Here is a 14,453-nt window from a genome sequence, read left to right on the forward strand (position 1 = left end):
TCAAAATAGAATATAAAAAAAAACTTTTCAGTGCAGGATTCCTGGCCATGTATGGGGTTGTTTTTGGTACTTGTGCAGTGCTTTTCCAGTGTGTTATACCAAATTTTGTCTTTGGTCCAACCCTGCCCATGGTGCTGGGCCCCTCTAATTTCCCCATTCTTGTGACATTGTTTTGTACACTTCATCTTTCCCTGCTCCTCCAGTGAGTCGAAGAAGGGCGATTCAGGTATGGCCCTATCGGCAAGGACTGTATGCCAGGTCTGATGCAGGTCAACCCCTCCCCCATTATAAAATTGTTAAAATTAAAGCTTAATTTCAGTGCAGAGTATATCCGCATTGGGGCATATTATGCTTTTACAAATGCTGTTAAAACAATTGTCAATGATTTTATATTGGTTAGAATATCTTCTTTGTGTAAGGTTTTTTTTTTTTGTATTTTTTTGGTGGAGATCCCTTTGAGTGGATGTCTTCTGTAGAAAGCATTAGTTGGATTCAGTAGTTAAAGATGAAAATATGTATTTTATTGTGGTCAACATCCAAAATTTGAGTTGGGGGACATATCTAGTATTTGCACAGAAGACTGGATTAAGCCTACCATTTTATAATTTCTTTTTTGGCTAACTATATTAGGAACCTTTTTTTTTTTTTTTGCACAGTCTATCTATTTAGCCAGTTTTTAGTTGTACGCTGAATTGTTGTAAAAATATGGTTTGTCATCTAACATTTTCCAGATAACCCAAGGTTGGAAAAATTCATTTTAATAATGTGATGTCTTTACCAACTGAAAACAAGTATTGTAACATTACAAATAAAATTGGGATTTTTGTTTTTGCAATTGGCCTAAATTAAACTAAGCTAAAATAAAGTGCATGCATTCATGTATTATTGCAGATAAATAAGTTATAAAGGTTTTCTATTTTTTTAAATAGAACACGACTAATGATATTGTGCTATTTCTAAGCATTATGGCTGCTTTGTTTCCATACAGTGAAACCTCAATTTTACATACCCTGATTTTGTTTTGCCTCATTTTACACTTTTGTCGACCCACAGAGATACAATGCATTTCTTTTTTCCCTGCATAGGATTACCAAAGTATCTGGCGCCAAAGACCCCAAAATGAAGTTTGTGCATACAAATTGTCCACGCCAAACTACTGAGACTCTATGCTTTTCCAAAATTGCCAGTTTTGATGAAATACTAGAAAATTGCCTTAAAGCTTCCACATTCTAGCATCTTTTCTCCCATATAGCTTAAGCCACCAAAAAAAAAACCATCCTGAATATGAATGCCAGGGGTCCACTGAACAGTTTGATCCCATTGTGAATAGGATTACTAAAGCATCTGGCGCCTAAAAGACCACAAAATGAAGTTGGCGCATACACATTTCATAGCATATATGAAAGAAATATTGCCTGATTGTATGTGGGGTAAAAGCAGGGAATTAGTCATCCTCCAGAAAACCATACATTTTCTGGAAATACACATTCTGATGAATCCAAAATGGGTAAATACGCCTTTCTACACCAAAGGGAAAGGCCATGCGAAATGTAGGGGTCTTCTGAAAATCGTCAATAAGCTTGAATTTTATCCCATTATATACCCCAGATTTTGTTATGAACCAACATAAAATATCCTAAATAAGCATGCCAGGCGTCTACTGAGCACTTTAATGCCCAATATGCATAGATTTACGAAACTATGTGGCACACAGAGAACCCCAAACTAGAGTCCTGCAGTGGGTCGGGTACCCGCGGGTTAACCGCAAAAACTTGTGGGTAGAAGTTCTGGGTGAGGGTATAGATGCGGGTTTGCGGGTCAGGCCGCGGGTCTTCTCTCTAGCGATTTTTACTGATCAGGTCTACTTCTGATGTCACATCCGGTTTACAATGACAGCACTTCCTGATTCTTGATGGTCAGCAGGTCCGGGTTGCGGAAAAGGTACTTGCGGGTCCGATCGGGTAAGAATGCGGGTACGGGGTGGGTATGGGTTCCAAAAAATGGACCCGCGCAGGACTCTACCCCAAACTGATATATAGCAGCCACAATTTCACTTTTAAAAAACAAGTACAAATGAGGCGTAATGCAATAAAATCACTAAAACACCCTCTTCAAGCCCTTAATTAGAAACTGTGGTCTATATTGAAACACTAGACCACAGGGTTGAAACATAATTTACAGTCCAAAATAATGACCAATTGAAAAGTTGCCTAAAATATTCTTTAACATACTATGTTAACCTTAAGGTGAATCAACCCTTAAGTGTCCTCCAGCTAAACCATGAGGCAAGGATATTAGTTTTTGTAGAACTTGATATTGAATATTGAGAAACTGAAAATCAAGTAATTGAAGTCTTGCGGCAAATATCACATGCTGTTAAAATTCAAACTGTACTTTGCTTCCACTCTGAGATGCAGATCCACCTCACAGCCAGATCTCCAATGACCCCAGTAGGCAGTACTTTCATTCCTTGAGGGAGCTCGGTGGCAGTTAGGAATAGAGGGTCATCTTTAAGATCCTGCTTAAACATCTGAGTTTTAAATGCATGTGGGCTTTTAGAAAGGTGCTGTGTGGAAATATCTAGGGATACTAGAGTATGCCTACTGGGGTCTTACTGCCTTGATGCTTAAAATGTGTGTGTTTTAGATTTTATATAGATATTATTTTGGAGTGCAAGTTCAAAGTTTCAATCCTGTGGTTTATAGTTTAAATATGTCTTGTTCTAATCATATGAGATGGTGAAATGCCATGTAGACTGATCTTGGAGCTTAATTAGGTTGACTGTAGATCACACACGGTTCACTTTTTTGTGCACGGCAACCCCCCAATTATTAACTTGCGCAGTGCGATATTCAATCTGTCACATTTGTGTTGTTGTCGTTATGCCAATAATGTCAAGTCTGCCACTGGTGAGATTTTCGGTGTATCCTCTACAAAATGTTTTTTCTTTCTTTCAATGCATTGTTCTTAACAGGAGCACCCATGATCCACCCCCAGCATCCAGATGACATGTCTTGAGTGTGGGGGCTAAATTATGTATTTCTCTCTCGCTCTTTCTCTCTTTCGCACTTTGCAAGAGGTATGAGTGCAGTTTCATATTATGTTATGTTTTTTTATTTATTTTTTTGGCACCCAGGCAATTAACTTATAAAACAAAGACTATTGCAAAACCTTTTTATTTTCTTCAAATAGCACATGGTGGCTTTGAGTTAAGTACATGGAATTTTTGTTTTAGGAGCCATCCACCTCTTAGCCGGACTGTTTTCTGCATTTGTGCTGCTATATTGACCCAAAGTTTAATAGCCCCCCCCTCCCATTTACTGGTTGGCAGTTTTGTTTTCATCAAGTGCTGCTTCTATTTTTTTCTAAACTAACCTTTGGAGATTATCGGTGGACTAATACATTTTTAATCAGTCCACAGCATTTGTTCCCGAAAATGGTGATGGTGTTTTGAATAGCTAAAATGTTGATGACTTTAATATAGATCATGTTTGTGCAAGCAATGCTGCACCATGAGACAGTGCAACATCACTCCAAACCTTCCTGCATATGAGGGTTTGCCTTTCTGTCCAGCATACAAGGTGCAGAAACCTTTGCATTCAACTGTATAGAGCAGGGGTGCCCAGGACGTCTTATCGCAGTAATGTTCCTGGTAGACCGCAATCTGGGGCCCGGCGTCGGGACTCGGCAGGGAGGCTGAAGAGCGACACGAAGCAGAGGGAGGAAGGGCAGGGAGAGAAGAGCGGCATGAAGCAGAGGGAGGACAGGGAGGGAGGAAGGGTGCAGAGAGAAGAGTGGCACGAAGGGGAGGGAGGAAGGGCGCGCAGAGAAGAGCAGCACGAAGGGCGGGGACACAAGCACAGCATGGAGGGAAGGTGGGGGACAAGCACAGCATGGAGGAAAGGTGGGGGACAAAAACTTCCAAATTTGCAGTCACTTGTATTTATCGCATGAGGGGACCAATGTGAGTATATAAATTTAAATGTGGGAGCTAGAGAAGCCTATCAGACAGCTGGTGAGAGGGCATTGACAACATAGTCCTGTTTAGTCACCTGCCCTGTAACCTGCCCAAAATGTAAAGTCTGCCCAAACCAGACCTTCCTGTGAGTTTTGATCAGTCCACATACTACTACTTATTACTACAGTGTTCTCAGTATAGATTGAGATTGTCTGTCACAGTATATTTGTAGTCATTTACATTATGCTGCAATCGGATTTTAGTGGGATGCATGGTACTAGGAGGCGTGTGGTTAAAAAGACATTTATTATAGAAGAGCCTTTTACAAGCCATATACTATTTTTCATTTTCTTTTGCAATTTCAGATTTCCGCAAGCTATCTCTAACTAACCCTGTCTCCAGTAAATGAGCTACCTTCAAAAGCCAAGTGGGTAAAATAGTCCTTGGCATTTCAAGCACACTGAGACCCAAACAGCCTACTGCAAGGCTGAAAACATTTCACAGTCTGTGGCATCTTATTGCATTCTGGCGTTTGCCAGAATAGACAGATTGCCAGTCTGGACCTGAAGCCTAATATAAATTCATGAGCCAGGTAACCATGGCTCCTATATTTTTCTCTTTGCATATGTATAATATGCTTCACAAAAACAAAAAAAAAAGTGTGTGGGTTCTGTATTATGTTGGCTGCATCCTAATTTTTTTTCTAAATATTTTAACACTAGTAATGCTATGTACAAAGATTCTGTACGTGTCTGTTGATGTTTTCTATACTTCCTTGGTTATGCCTGTTAAATCTGTACAATAATTGCAATAATCTCAATATGCAACAGGATTATGTTGGTCTTTGTATGGACCAAATATGTTAGTGGTAATTTATGGCAATGTACCGCTTCTTTCGTTCCCTATCTGCTTTGTAGTTTATAAATCCTCTTTAAAATGCCTATCTAAGTAGGAATTTTCACATTCTCCCTTCATGTAAGAGTTAGGATGATTGTATACATTTATGAGTACACTTGTATTTCCTTCACAATCTAACATGCAGTACTTTTTGTGTCCATATTGCAGACGGCAACTCCAAACTAACATGGCAGTCAGACTGTGTGATGTGGCTTCTCTGCTTAGAAGTGGCTCGTGGGCAGCAGAGCCTTGGACTGGGGTCTGTGGGCATTTTTCTTACATATTTTATACAGGCTGTTATTTCCTAATGTAATGAGGTCATACCAAAATTCCAAAAAATATTTCACAATCTGATAAAAAAAAGTAACCTGGACACTAAGCACAAGTGTGCTTAGATAAAAAGCTTTATAAAACAAAGTTGTGGGTGTTCGTTGGTCAAATAGCATCACATTCTCATGGTCATGGGACAACATTCATGCTAATTGCGTTTTGGTATGGTCTCAAATTATGTTATAACCCTTTATCACTGCATTTCTGAACAGCATACATTACTGTGCAGTTTTCACATACCTTTAAGGAGATAGAGATCTGTCTAATAAGACATTTTGCCCGTTCAATATTAGCATTATTGTTGACTACCATTGGAAATAAACTGAACAAGAGTATCATTTTAGTAAGAGACAATGGTGCTTTAGCAACCCTATTATGTCTGAACATTCAGACTACTGCAGCTGTTCACTTAAGTATTTTACATCACGCGCCACCCAAATAAGAATAAATGAACCGTTAGGAAGTATGTTTTTCCAGTAATTCTCATTTTTGGAGTGACGTTTTCTGCCCTCTGTTAATAGGCATGCAATAATATTGCATGAGTTGTCCATTCAGCCAACGTATTTGAAATTTTCCCTTTATTTTTCCTTTTATTTATTTTATTTAATGCTCTAGCATACTTCCCTTTGGTGTGTGCAAAGTGTGTACTTTCTTCAATAGTTAAATAGTATTGCTGAAGATTTTTTTTTTTTAGTACTTTTAAAGAACTCCAAAGCTTCTGCAAATGCTTACTTGTTCGTTTTTTTTGCTGTGTCACTATGGGATTATGCTCATTCTGCAAAATGGCTTAAGGCAAAATTATGCTATTGCTAATTTAAATAAAACCTGTACAGTTCTGCACCGCTGCCATAAATACCCGTCTGGGGCAAGGTGCAACCAGGGAAACAATAGTGGACACAAATAAAAGATCAGTGTGAACACCCTGAAATCTATTCTCTGTTGTGTAAAAAATAGATTTATTGAATTATTTATAAATACAAAACACTACAAATTTGTTCATTATTTGCATGGCAAAAATCATCCCTGCACTTTAATGAGAATAGTTTTGTGCCATGAATAAACTGTATATCACACGAGGTTTGAAATGATGCAGTAAAGCCTTTATACTTGATGTTCTAAAAATAGACAAGCCATGGGCAATTTAATCCTTTACTTCTCAGGTTTTCTTTAGAGTAGATTGGATTTAAACTTAAAAAACAAACAAACAAAAAAACAAAAAACAATGTAGTATATTTACACACTAGTAATAAAAGGACATAACTTCAAGGTAGTGAAATAGACACCTTTTTTTAACCTCTTCTCCCACCCAAAACATTTTAACTGGTTTACAGATGTGCATATTTTTGTTGTTGCAACTTCATTCTTTTAACCCTATCAAGTTGCAAATTATTTTTAAATTGATATTTGACATCCAGTACATTGTATTGCAACATTCCCTGAATAGTAAAGCTAGTATGTTATGTTTTAGTTTTTTGTCTTATATAATAGCCAATATTTGTGCAAACAAAAACATTTGGTTCTTGGTTTTTTTTTTTTCTACAAAAGCTCCTGTAATGACTTTAAAAGAAAATATATAATTACCTTTAGAACAGCATATGTTTGGAGATATAACAATAGCCCAGTGTTCCATAGTAAAAGTAAAATACTGTAAATGGGCAGATATCAGATTCAGGTTGGATCCAGCATGGAGTACACCTTCTCACACTACTGAAATAGTTAAATCTGTGGGTAAACATTGGTTGTTGTACAGCAAAATTTATATATGTTGTGCTTTACTTATCCACTTTCACATAAGGGTTACATGTGGGGAAGCAGATGGGCAACAAAGCACATCATTGTTATAACCATAGTGAACTTTTTTTGTACTACTATGCCACCTTAAATTATTTGCACATAAATGATACAAGGGAAAGAAAAATGTTTTAAAATAAATCAGCCCAACCAAATTCAGCAGTGTGGGATAGTCAATACTGACAGGGCAGGGTTTACACAGAGCTGTTCTGCCAGGGTTGCAACATTTTCCATTGGTTCTTATTAAATTATCACTCACTATTCCTACCAGCTATGCCCACAAAATACAGTGTATTGTAATTGTGTGCATATACAATGCTATGGCTCTTTTAACATGGTAGGCCAGTTAACACTTAAACATTTTTAGTGGCATTTGTGGGCCGTAAATTCATATGTATAAAGCTAGCAATGGCCACTCATAGGGCTAGCAGAACAGCTATAAATAAAACATTATTAGTTCCTATAGATCATGGAAGTAAGTCTGCAGCAATTGTAAAACAAACATACAAGACACATAAGGGAGTAAATGTTCACAGTAGAAAATTCCTCTGTGTGTTAAGTTTGAACACTAGGGGTGTCATTTAACAAATGATTTGTCTGAGGGCCAGAGAATAACCTGCAGCTATTGTGGCTGTTTTGACTGTGCCTAGCTCATTGATGGTAATGCATTTTACATAGTCCTGTTTCATACTAGTGTTTTGATATTTTATACATTCTTTGTGGATGTTACGGAAAGGGCCCAGTTTGGTGCCTGCACATGCCTGATTAAGATCAGGATTATTTTCACCCCTATTTATTATCACTACCTAATTAAAATGCTGCAGTGTCCTAGAAATTGATCTGTGATAATACAGGTGTGTCCTAGTGTCAAATAATGGTAAACTTATCTTGCTGTTTGGTGTAGAAAAATCTCACTTTTTAATCTTGTTTGGAACATAGTATTTAAAAACACTTGTGTATACAATGTGAATGAAGGTGGATTACATAAAACAACGCATAAGACATATACTTATACTTTAGGGACATGGGTAAAAAAAAAGACAGGGCAGACAAGGGGTGCTGTTACTCCAGATACTGTTTTCATTTGTATATACATATACAAAATGTATATCTTGTTAAAAGTACAGTGACACTTGCAAATGTGTGATTAAACAATCCCATTCATTTCAAACTGGAATGGATTTGGTTAAAACTGTTGAAACCAGATTATGACATTTTTATTGTAGTTTCCATTAGGGATGCACCAGGATTTGGTTGAATCCTCGTGCCTGTCTGAACCGAATCCTTATGTCACATGCCTTTTTGTCACAAAACAAGGAAGTAAAAAATGTTTTATTTTTTCCCCTTCCCAACACTTATTTGCATATGCAAATTAGGATTAGTTTCGGTATTTGGCCGACTCTTTCATGGCCAAATCCAAAATAGTGGATTGGGGCATCCCTAGTTTCCATGTGGTTCTATGGACATTGAAGTTACACCAAGCTTTCTTGCCATGAGTTGCTACTATATTATTTCCAATAAATTTGTTGTAGTAGTATATTATGCCTTCCTATAGGAAGGTTTAACATGAACAAATCCTAATGAAATTTAAGGTACAGGTATGGGATCAGTTATCTGGAAACTAGTTATCCAGAAAGCTACCAATTACGGAAAGGCCATGTCCCATAGACCCCATTTTATCCAAATTTTTTAAAATGATTTCCTTTTTCACATAGGAACTAAACAGTACCTTGTACTTTATTGGAAGCAAAAGCAGCCTATTGGGTTTTTCATTTTTACATGATTTTCTAGTAGACGTAAGTTATGAAGATTATGGAAAACCCCAGGTCCCGAGCATTCAAGGTAACGGAACCCCATACCTGTATAAAATTACTATAGGCAGAGGCTTAACAATTTTGTTTTTTGTCCAGTATTCTATAACTTCAATTGAAAATGATTACAGTGCTATGAGTTTGTTGGGCCTTGCTAGGTGCTTCTGGTTATGCTGGAGCAAATAGGGTTGGGCATTAAAAAAAAAAGGGGGGGGGGCTGAAAACCATGTGTTATTTAAAAAAATAAATAAATAAATAAATTGACAGCTTCTCCTGTATCCTCTCTATTTTAGCAGGTAATTGCTGCAATGGAAACACAGCTATCCAATGGACCCACTTGTAACAATACAGCAAATTGTCCAAATACCATAAACTGTTCATCACCAGTTGAATCTAACAACACAGAAGACAGCAAGACCAATCTTATAGTGAACTACCTTCCGCAGAACATGACACAAGAAGAGTTGAAAAGTTTGTTTGGAAGCATTGGTGAGATAGAGTCCTGTAAGCTAGTGAGGGACAAAATTACAGGTATGTATGTATGTAACATTTTATTTGCATGTCAGATGAACTGGTAAAATTGTATGGTTTTAACACTGCATTATAATTTTTATGCTCTACCCTCTAATAAGGTATTTAGTATTCATGTAATAGCTGAGGCCTAAAGCTGGACATAAACCGCAGTAAACTCCCAACAGATTGCTGTGCAGGGCTTCGTCAGAAATCTGCTGCTACGGTTCAAAATTTTCATGGGCAATGCTACATCCGACTGGATGGAAACTTCCTTAGTGAGTCTGTACATGAACATTGTTCCTGGGATCCATGACAGATTTGACTGCTTCCTTGGTTGCCAAGGATCTTGTTTTACTAGGTTAGCTGCTTCTAAAAAGACTAATTTTCACACGCTGGCTTTCAGAGGTTATTTTGCCAGGCCACCATATGTTCATCACACAGTCTTTCATTTTATCTCGAAATGCTCCTTTTAAGATGACCGTTCTGTTATATTTATACTTGCTGTGCTCATGCATTTGCCTTCCTGTTTTTGCTACAGTAGTTTTAAATTGTTGCACCTAAAATAAAATAATTACATAGTAACATAGTAAGTTAGGTTGAATAAAGACACGGGTCCATCCAGTTCAACCTTAGAGTGTGTGTATATATGTGTGTGTGTATGTGTGTATATATGTATGTGTGTGTATGTGTGTATATATGTATGTGTGTGTATGTGTGTATATATGTATGTATGTGTGTGTGTGTATGTGTATATATATATGTGTGTATGTGTATGTGTGTGTGTGTGTATGTATATATGTATATATGTATATATGTATATATATGTATATGTATATGTATATATATATATATATATATATATATATATATATATATATATATATATATATGTATATATATATATATGTATATATATATGTATATATATATGTATATATATATATATATGTATATATAAACCCATCTGAGGCTTCTCCAGTTTGCCTCAGAGAGTGAAAAAATGAATTCCTGACTCGAAGATGGCAATTGGACCAGTCCCTGAATCAACTTGTACTATAAGCTATCTTCCATAGTCTTATTCCCCCCCCTTGCTAAAAATTCATCCATCCCCTTCTTAATGCTATCTAATGTATCAGCCAGTACGACTGGTTCAGGGAGAGAATTTCACAGCTTTCACTGTAAAAAATCCCTTCAGAATATTTAGATTGAAGCTCCCTTCTTCTTATCTGAATGGATGACCTCTTTGTCAGCTGGAAAGACCTACTGGTATTATACATAGTGTTCATATCCCCACATAAGTGCCCCTTTTCTAGCACCAACAACCCCAACTTGGCCAGTATTTCCTCATAGCTGTTTTTCCATACCTTTTACAAGCTTAGTCTCCCTTCTCTGGACACTCTCTAATTAAATAATGTCCTGTTTTCACACTGGAGACCAAAACTGTACGGCATACTCTAGAATGACCCCCTCCTCCCGTGACTCTATGCCCCTTTTAATACAGCTCAAGACCTTGTTTGCCCTTGATGCCACTGACTGGCATTGCTTGCTACAGCTAAGTTAATTATCTACAAGGGCTCAAAGGTCCTTTTCCATTATGGATTTGCCTAGTGTAGTCCCATTTAGGGTATAGTCGTGAAAAAGTTTGGGTACCCCTTTCAGCCTGCATAATTACTTCACATTTACCAAAAAACAAAACCAGGACTTGATATTCTATTAGGATTGTTTGAAACACCTTCTGTATTGGCACATTGTGTGGGCTACTACTAAAAATCTCAAACTATGAAATTACCAAAAGGCTAAAACCTACTTAGAATGTGCAGTCCTTGGGGCTCATTTATAAACACTGGGCAAATCTGCACCTGGACAATAACCAATTAAATGTTTGATTTCATCATTCAACCTGCAGCTGCCTGTAAAAAGCCAGTCACTGGTTGCTATGGGTTACTGCCCAGGTGCAAATATGCTCAGTGTTTATAATTGAGCCCCAAAATAAAAATGAGTCAACCCCAAAATAAAAATGTGCCTAATAAAAGAAAACATCATTCTAAGCAACTTTCTAATATATATTTATTGAAGATGTTCAGTGCTTTTAAAGTTCTAGTATTTGCTTAACTCCTGGTTGGTACTTTTTAAACAATGTTGCAAAAGTCTTCATTCCCCAGCAGCAAAGGCATTTCTCTTAATCAGCTGTCTTGTCTTAGTTGTATCCATAGTCTGAGCCATCAGGACAGAGAATATAGAGGGACATCCAGTACATATACAAATAATTCGAAAACCATAGAAAAATGTATATTTCAAAGTTAGTACATTTTATTTTATATGGCAAATTTTTTTTTTTCGGTTAACATTCCCTTTAAAGGGGTGTTCACCTTTTGTATTAAGTAGATATGGATATTCTGAGACAACCTGCAGTTGAGTTTTCATTATTTATTATTTGTGTTTTTTGTTATTTAACTTTTTATTCACCAGCTCTCCAGTTTGCAATTGTAGCAATCTGGTTGCTAGGGTCCAAACTATCATAGCAACCATGCACTGATTTGAATAAGAGACTGGAATATGAAAAGGCGAGACGAGTAATAGAAAAGACGAGTAATAAAAAGTAGCAATAACAATAATTGTGTAGCCTTACAGAGCATTTGTTTTTAGATCAGTGACCCCATTTGAAAGCTGGAAAGATTAAGAAGGTGGCAAATAATTCAAAAACTATAAAAATTAAAAAAAATAATGAAGACCAATTGAAAAGTTGCTTAGAAATACCCATTCTATAACATACTCAAAATTAATTTAAAGGTGAACCAATCCTTTAAGGCAAAAATTAAAGAAATTGCAAGGTGACTAATCTACTTTTTGTCAGGACCATTATATTGGGACATTTTTACATTTTTAGTGTTTATCACATAAAAGGATAGGTGTTCCCTCCGCAGCGTTACAGCATTAATGTGCTGCCAGGGGTTAAAAGCATAGCCAAAAAAAATGGAGAGGGGAGTAGGACCTCAGTAAGAAATGCAGCAATGCATAAGGCTAACAGCATGGAAGAAATGTTACAATACCCCCCTCCTTTACTTTAAAGAACAATTATTTATGTCCCACTCCTACTACAAAAAAAAAAAAAACACTGCTTTCCATGACCCCTCAATGCCCCTTTATCCTTATGTGCTTCCATGCCCCTTCACCTTCCAAGTTTCTCAATCCACAATGTCAATCTATTTCCAAGCACATTCTTTTCCAAAATCTCCTTTCTCCGTGCTCGGGGCAAACCCCCCCCCCCCACACTGCCTTCCACAGTATTTATTATAATATGCAGGGGGGTAACTGAGCTTTCAACTTTTCTTTTCACTAATACTCTGTTCAGAAGGGACAGGGATGCAAAGGGACAGATTTCACCTCCCATCCGTTTGAATCCTCGGAGCTGCAATCTCGTGAGATTTATAGTTTTTCCCTTGAGGCTTTGCGTGCCGCCTTTCAGAAAGTCGGACTGGTAGTCTCATGCACACTTTGAAAGCACTGCATTAGTTACATTTATTCAAAAAAAGATGGTGATATGTGAGTATTTATAACTCTTTAATTACAGTCCTACTGTCAGCAAAAAAGTGACAGGTTTCCTTTAAGGTGGCCAATAGCAAGTTGTCCTTCTCTTTGACTCTCCTCTGAAGAGTGACAGCATGGGATCCTCAAAGTAACTGTCAAAAGATCTGAAAACAAAGATTGGTCAATATCATGGTTTAGACTTTAGGGGAAGGCTACAAAAAGCAATCTCAGAGGTTTAAACTGTGTTTCAACTGTAAGGAAATTGAAGGCCACTGGCACAGTTGCTGTAAAACCCAATACAGCATATGCAGAGGATTGTGAGAGTGGCTACAGACAACCCAAAGACCTGCAAGAACATCTTGCTGCAGATGGTGTATCTGTACATCGTTCTACAATTCAGTGCAGTTTGCACAGAGAACTTCTGTATGTCGGGTTGACGAGAAAGAAGCCCTTTCTGCACTCACGCCACAGTCACTTGTTGTATACAAAAGCTCATTTAGACAAGCCAGTCATTTTGGAACAAAGTGCTTTGGACTGATGAGACAAAAATGTAGTTATTTGGTCATAACAAAAAGCGCTTTGAATGGTGGAAAAAGAAAACCGCATTCCAAGAAAACACCTGCTAACTACTGTCAAATTTGGTGGAGGTCCCATCATGCTGTGGGGCTGTGTGGCTAGTTCAGGGTTGTTAACGTAGAGAGTCGGATGAATTCAACCCAATATCAACATTCTTCAGGATAATGTTGAAGCATTAGTCACAAAGTTGAAGTTGCACAGGGGTTGGATATTCCAATAAGACAATGACACACTTAAACACACTTTGAAATCTACAAAGGCATTTATGCAGAGGGAGAAGTACAATATTTTGGAATGGCCGTCGTCCCCAGACTTGAATATCATGGAAAATCTATGGGATGATTTGAAGCAGGCTGTCCATGCTTGGCAGCCATCAAATTTCACTGAACTGGAGAGATTTTGTATGGGTGAATGGTCAAAAATACCACCATCCAGAATCCAGATCCTCCTCCAAGGCTATAGGAGGCGTCTAGAGGCTGGTACATTTGCAAAAGGAGGCTCAACGAAGTATTGATGCAATATCTCTGTTGGGGTGTCCAAATTTATACACCTGTCTAATTTTGTTATGATGCATATTGCATATTTTCTGTTAATCCAATAAACGTCACTGCTTAAATACTACTGTTTCCATACGACATGTTGTATATTAAAAGGAAGTTGCTACTTTGAAAGCTCAGCCAATGGTAAACAAAACTCCAAAGAATTAAGAGGGGTTCCCAAACTTTTTTATATGCCTGAGTGGCTTGCATATTTTTACATCTTAGGTGCATGACTTTACATTTATCAACATTGAATCTCATCTGCCACTTACTGCAGCTGCCAGTTTGTCAAGATCTAGTTTCAAGGATGCTGCATTCTGAATGGAATTAATTGGGCTGGATAGTTTTGTCATCTGCAAACACTGATACATTACTTACAATACCCTCCCCTAAGTCAAAAATGAAAAAGTTAAACAGAAGTGAACCCAATACAGAGCCCTGAGGGACCCGACTAAGAACCTTACTCCAAGTAGAGAATGTACCATTAGCAACCACCCTCTGTACCAGATC

The 14,453-nt window shown here is 37.5% G+C and overlaps 1 protein-coding gene across 22 annotated transcripts in view; it reads left to right on the plus strand.

Annotated features, from left to right (window-relative positions):
- The window catches only part of elavl2.L (ELAV like neuron-specific RNA binding protein 2 L homeolog), a 105,040-nt gene that overhangs the window by 18,789 nt on the left and 71,798 nt on the right, over positions 1–14,453 (plus strand). For 8 of the 22 annotated variants that reach the window (NM_001088144.1, NM_001087566.1, XM_041566940.1 and 5 more), the window contains 3 exon segments: positions 5,024–5,114; positions 9,081–9,318; positions 11,982–11,984. In NM_001088144.1, coding sequence (NP_001081613.1) covers positions 5,043–5,114; positions 9,081–9,318; positions 11,982–11,984 — 313 coding nt within the window. In that variant the 5' untranslated portion in view covers positions 5,024–5,042. 22 annotated transcript variants of the gene reach the window in all.

Source organism: Xenopus laevis, chromosome 1L (assembly GCF_017654675.1).
Source record: "Xenopus laevis strain J_2021 chromosome 1L, Xenopus_laevis_v10.1, whole genome shotgun sequence".
NCBI classification, from domain to species: Eukaryota; Metazoa; Chordata; class Amphibia; order Anura; family Pipidae; genus Xenopus; species Xenopus laevis.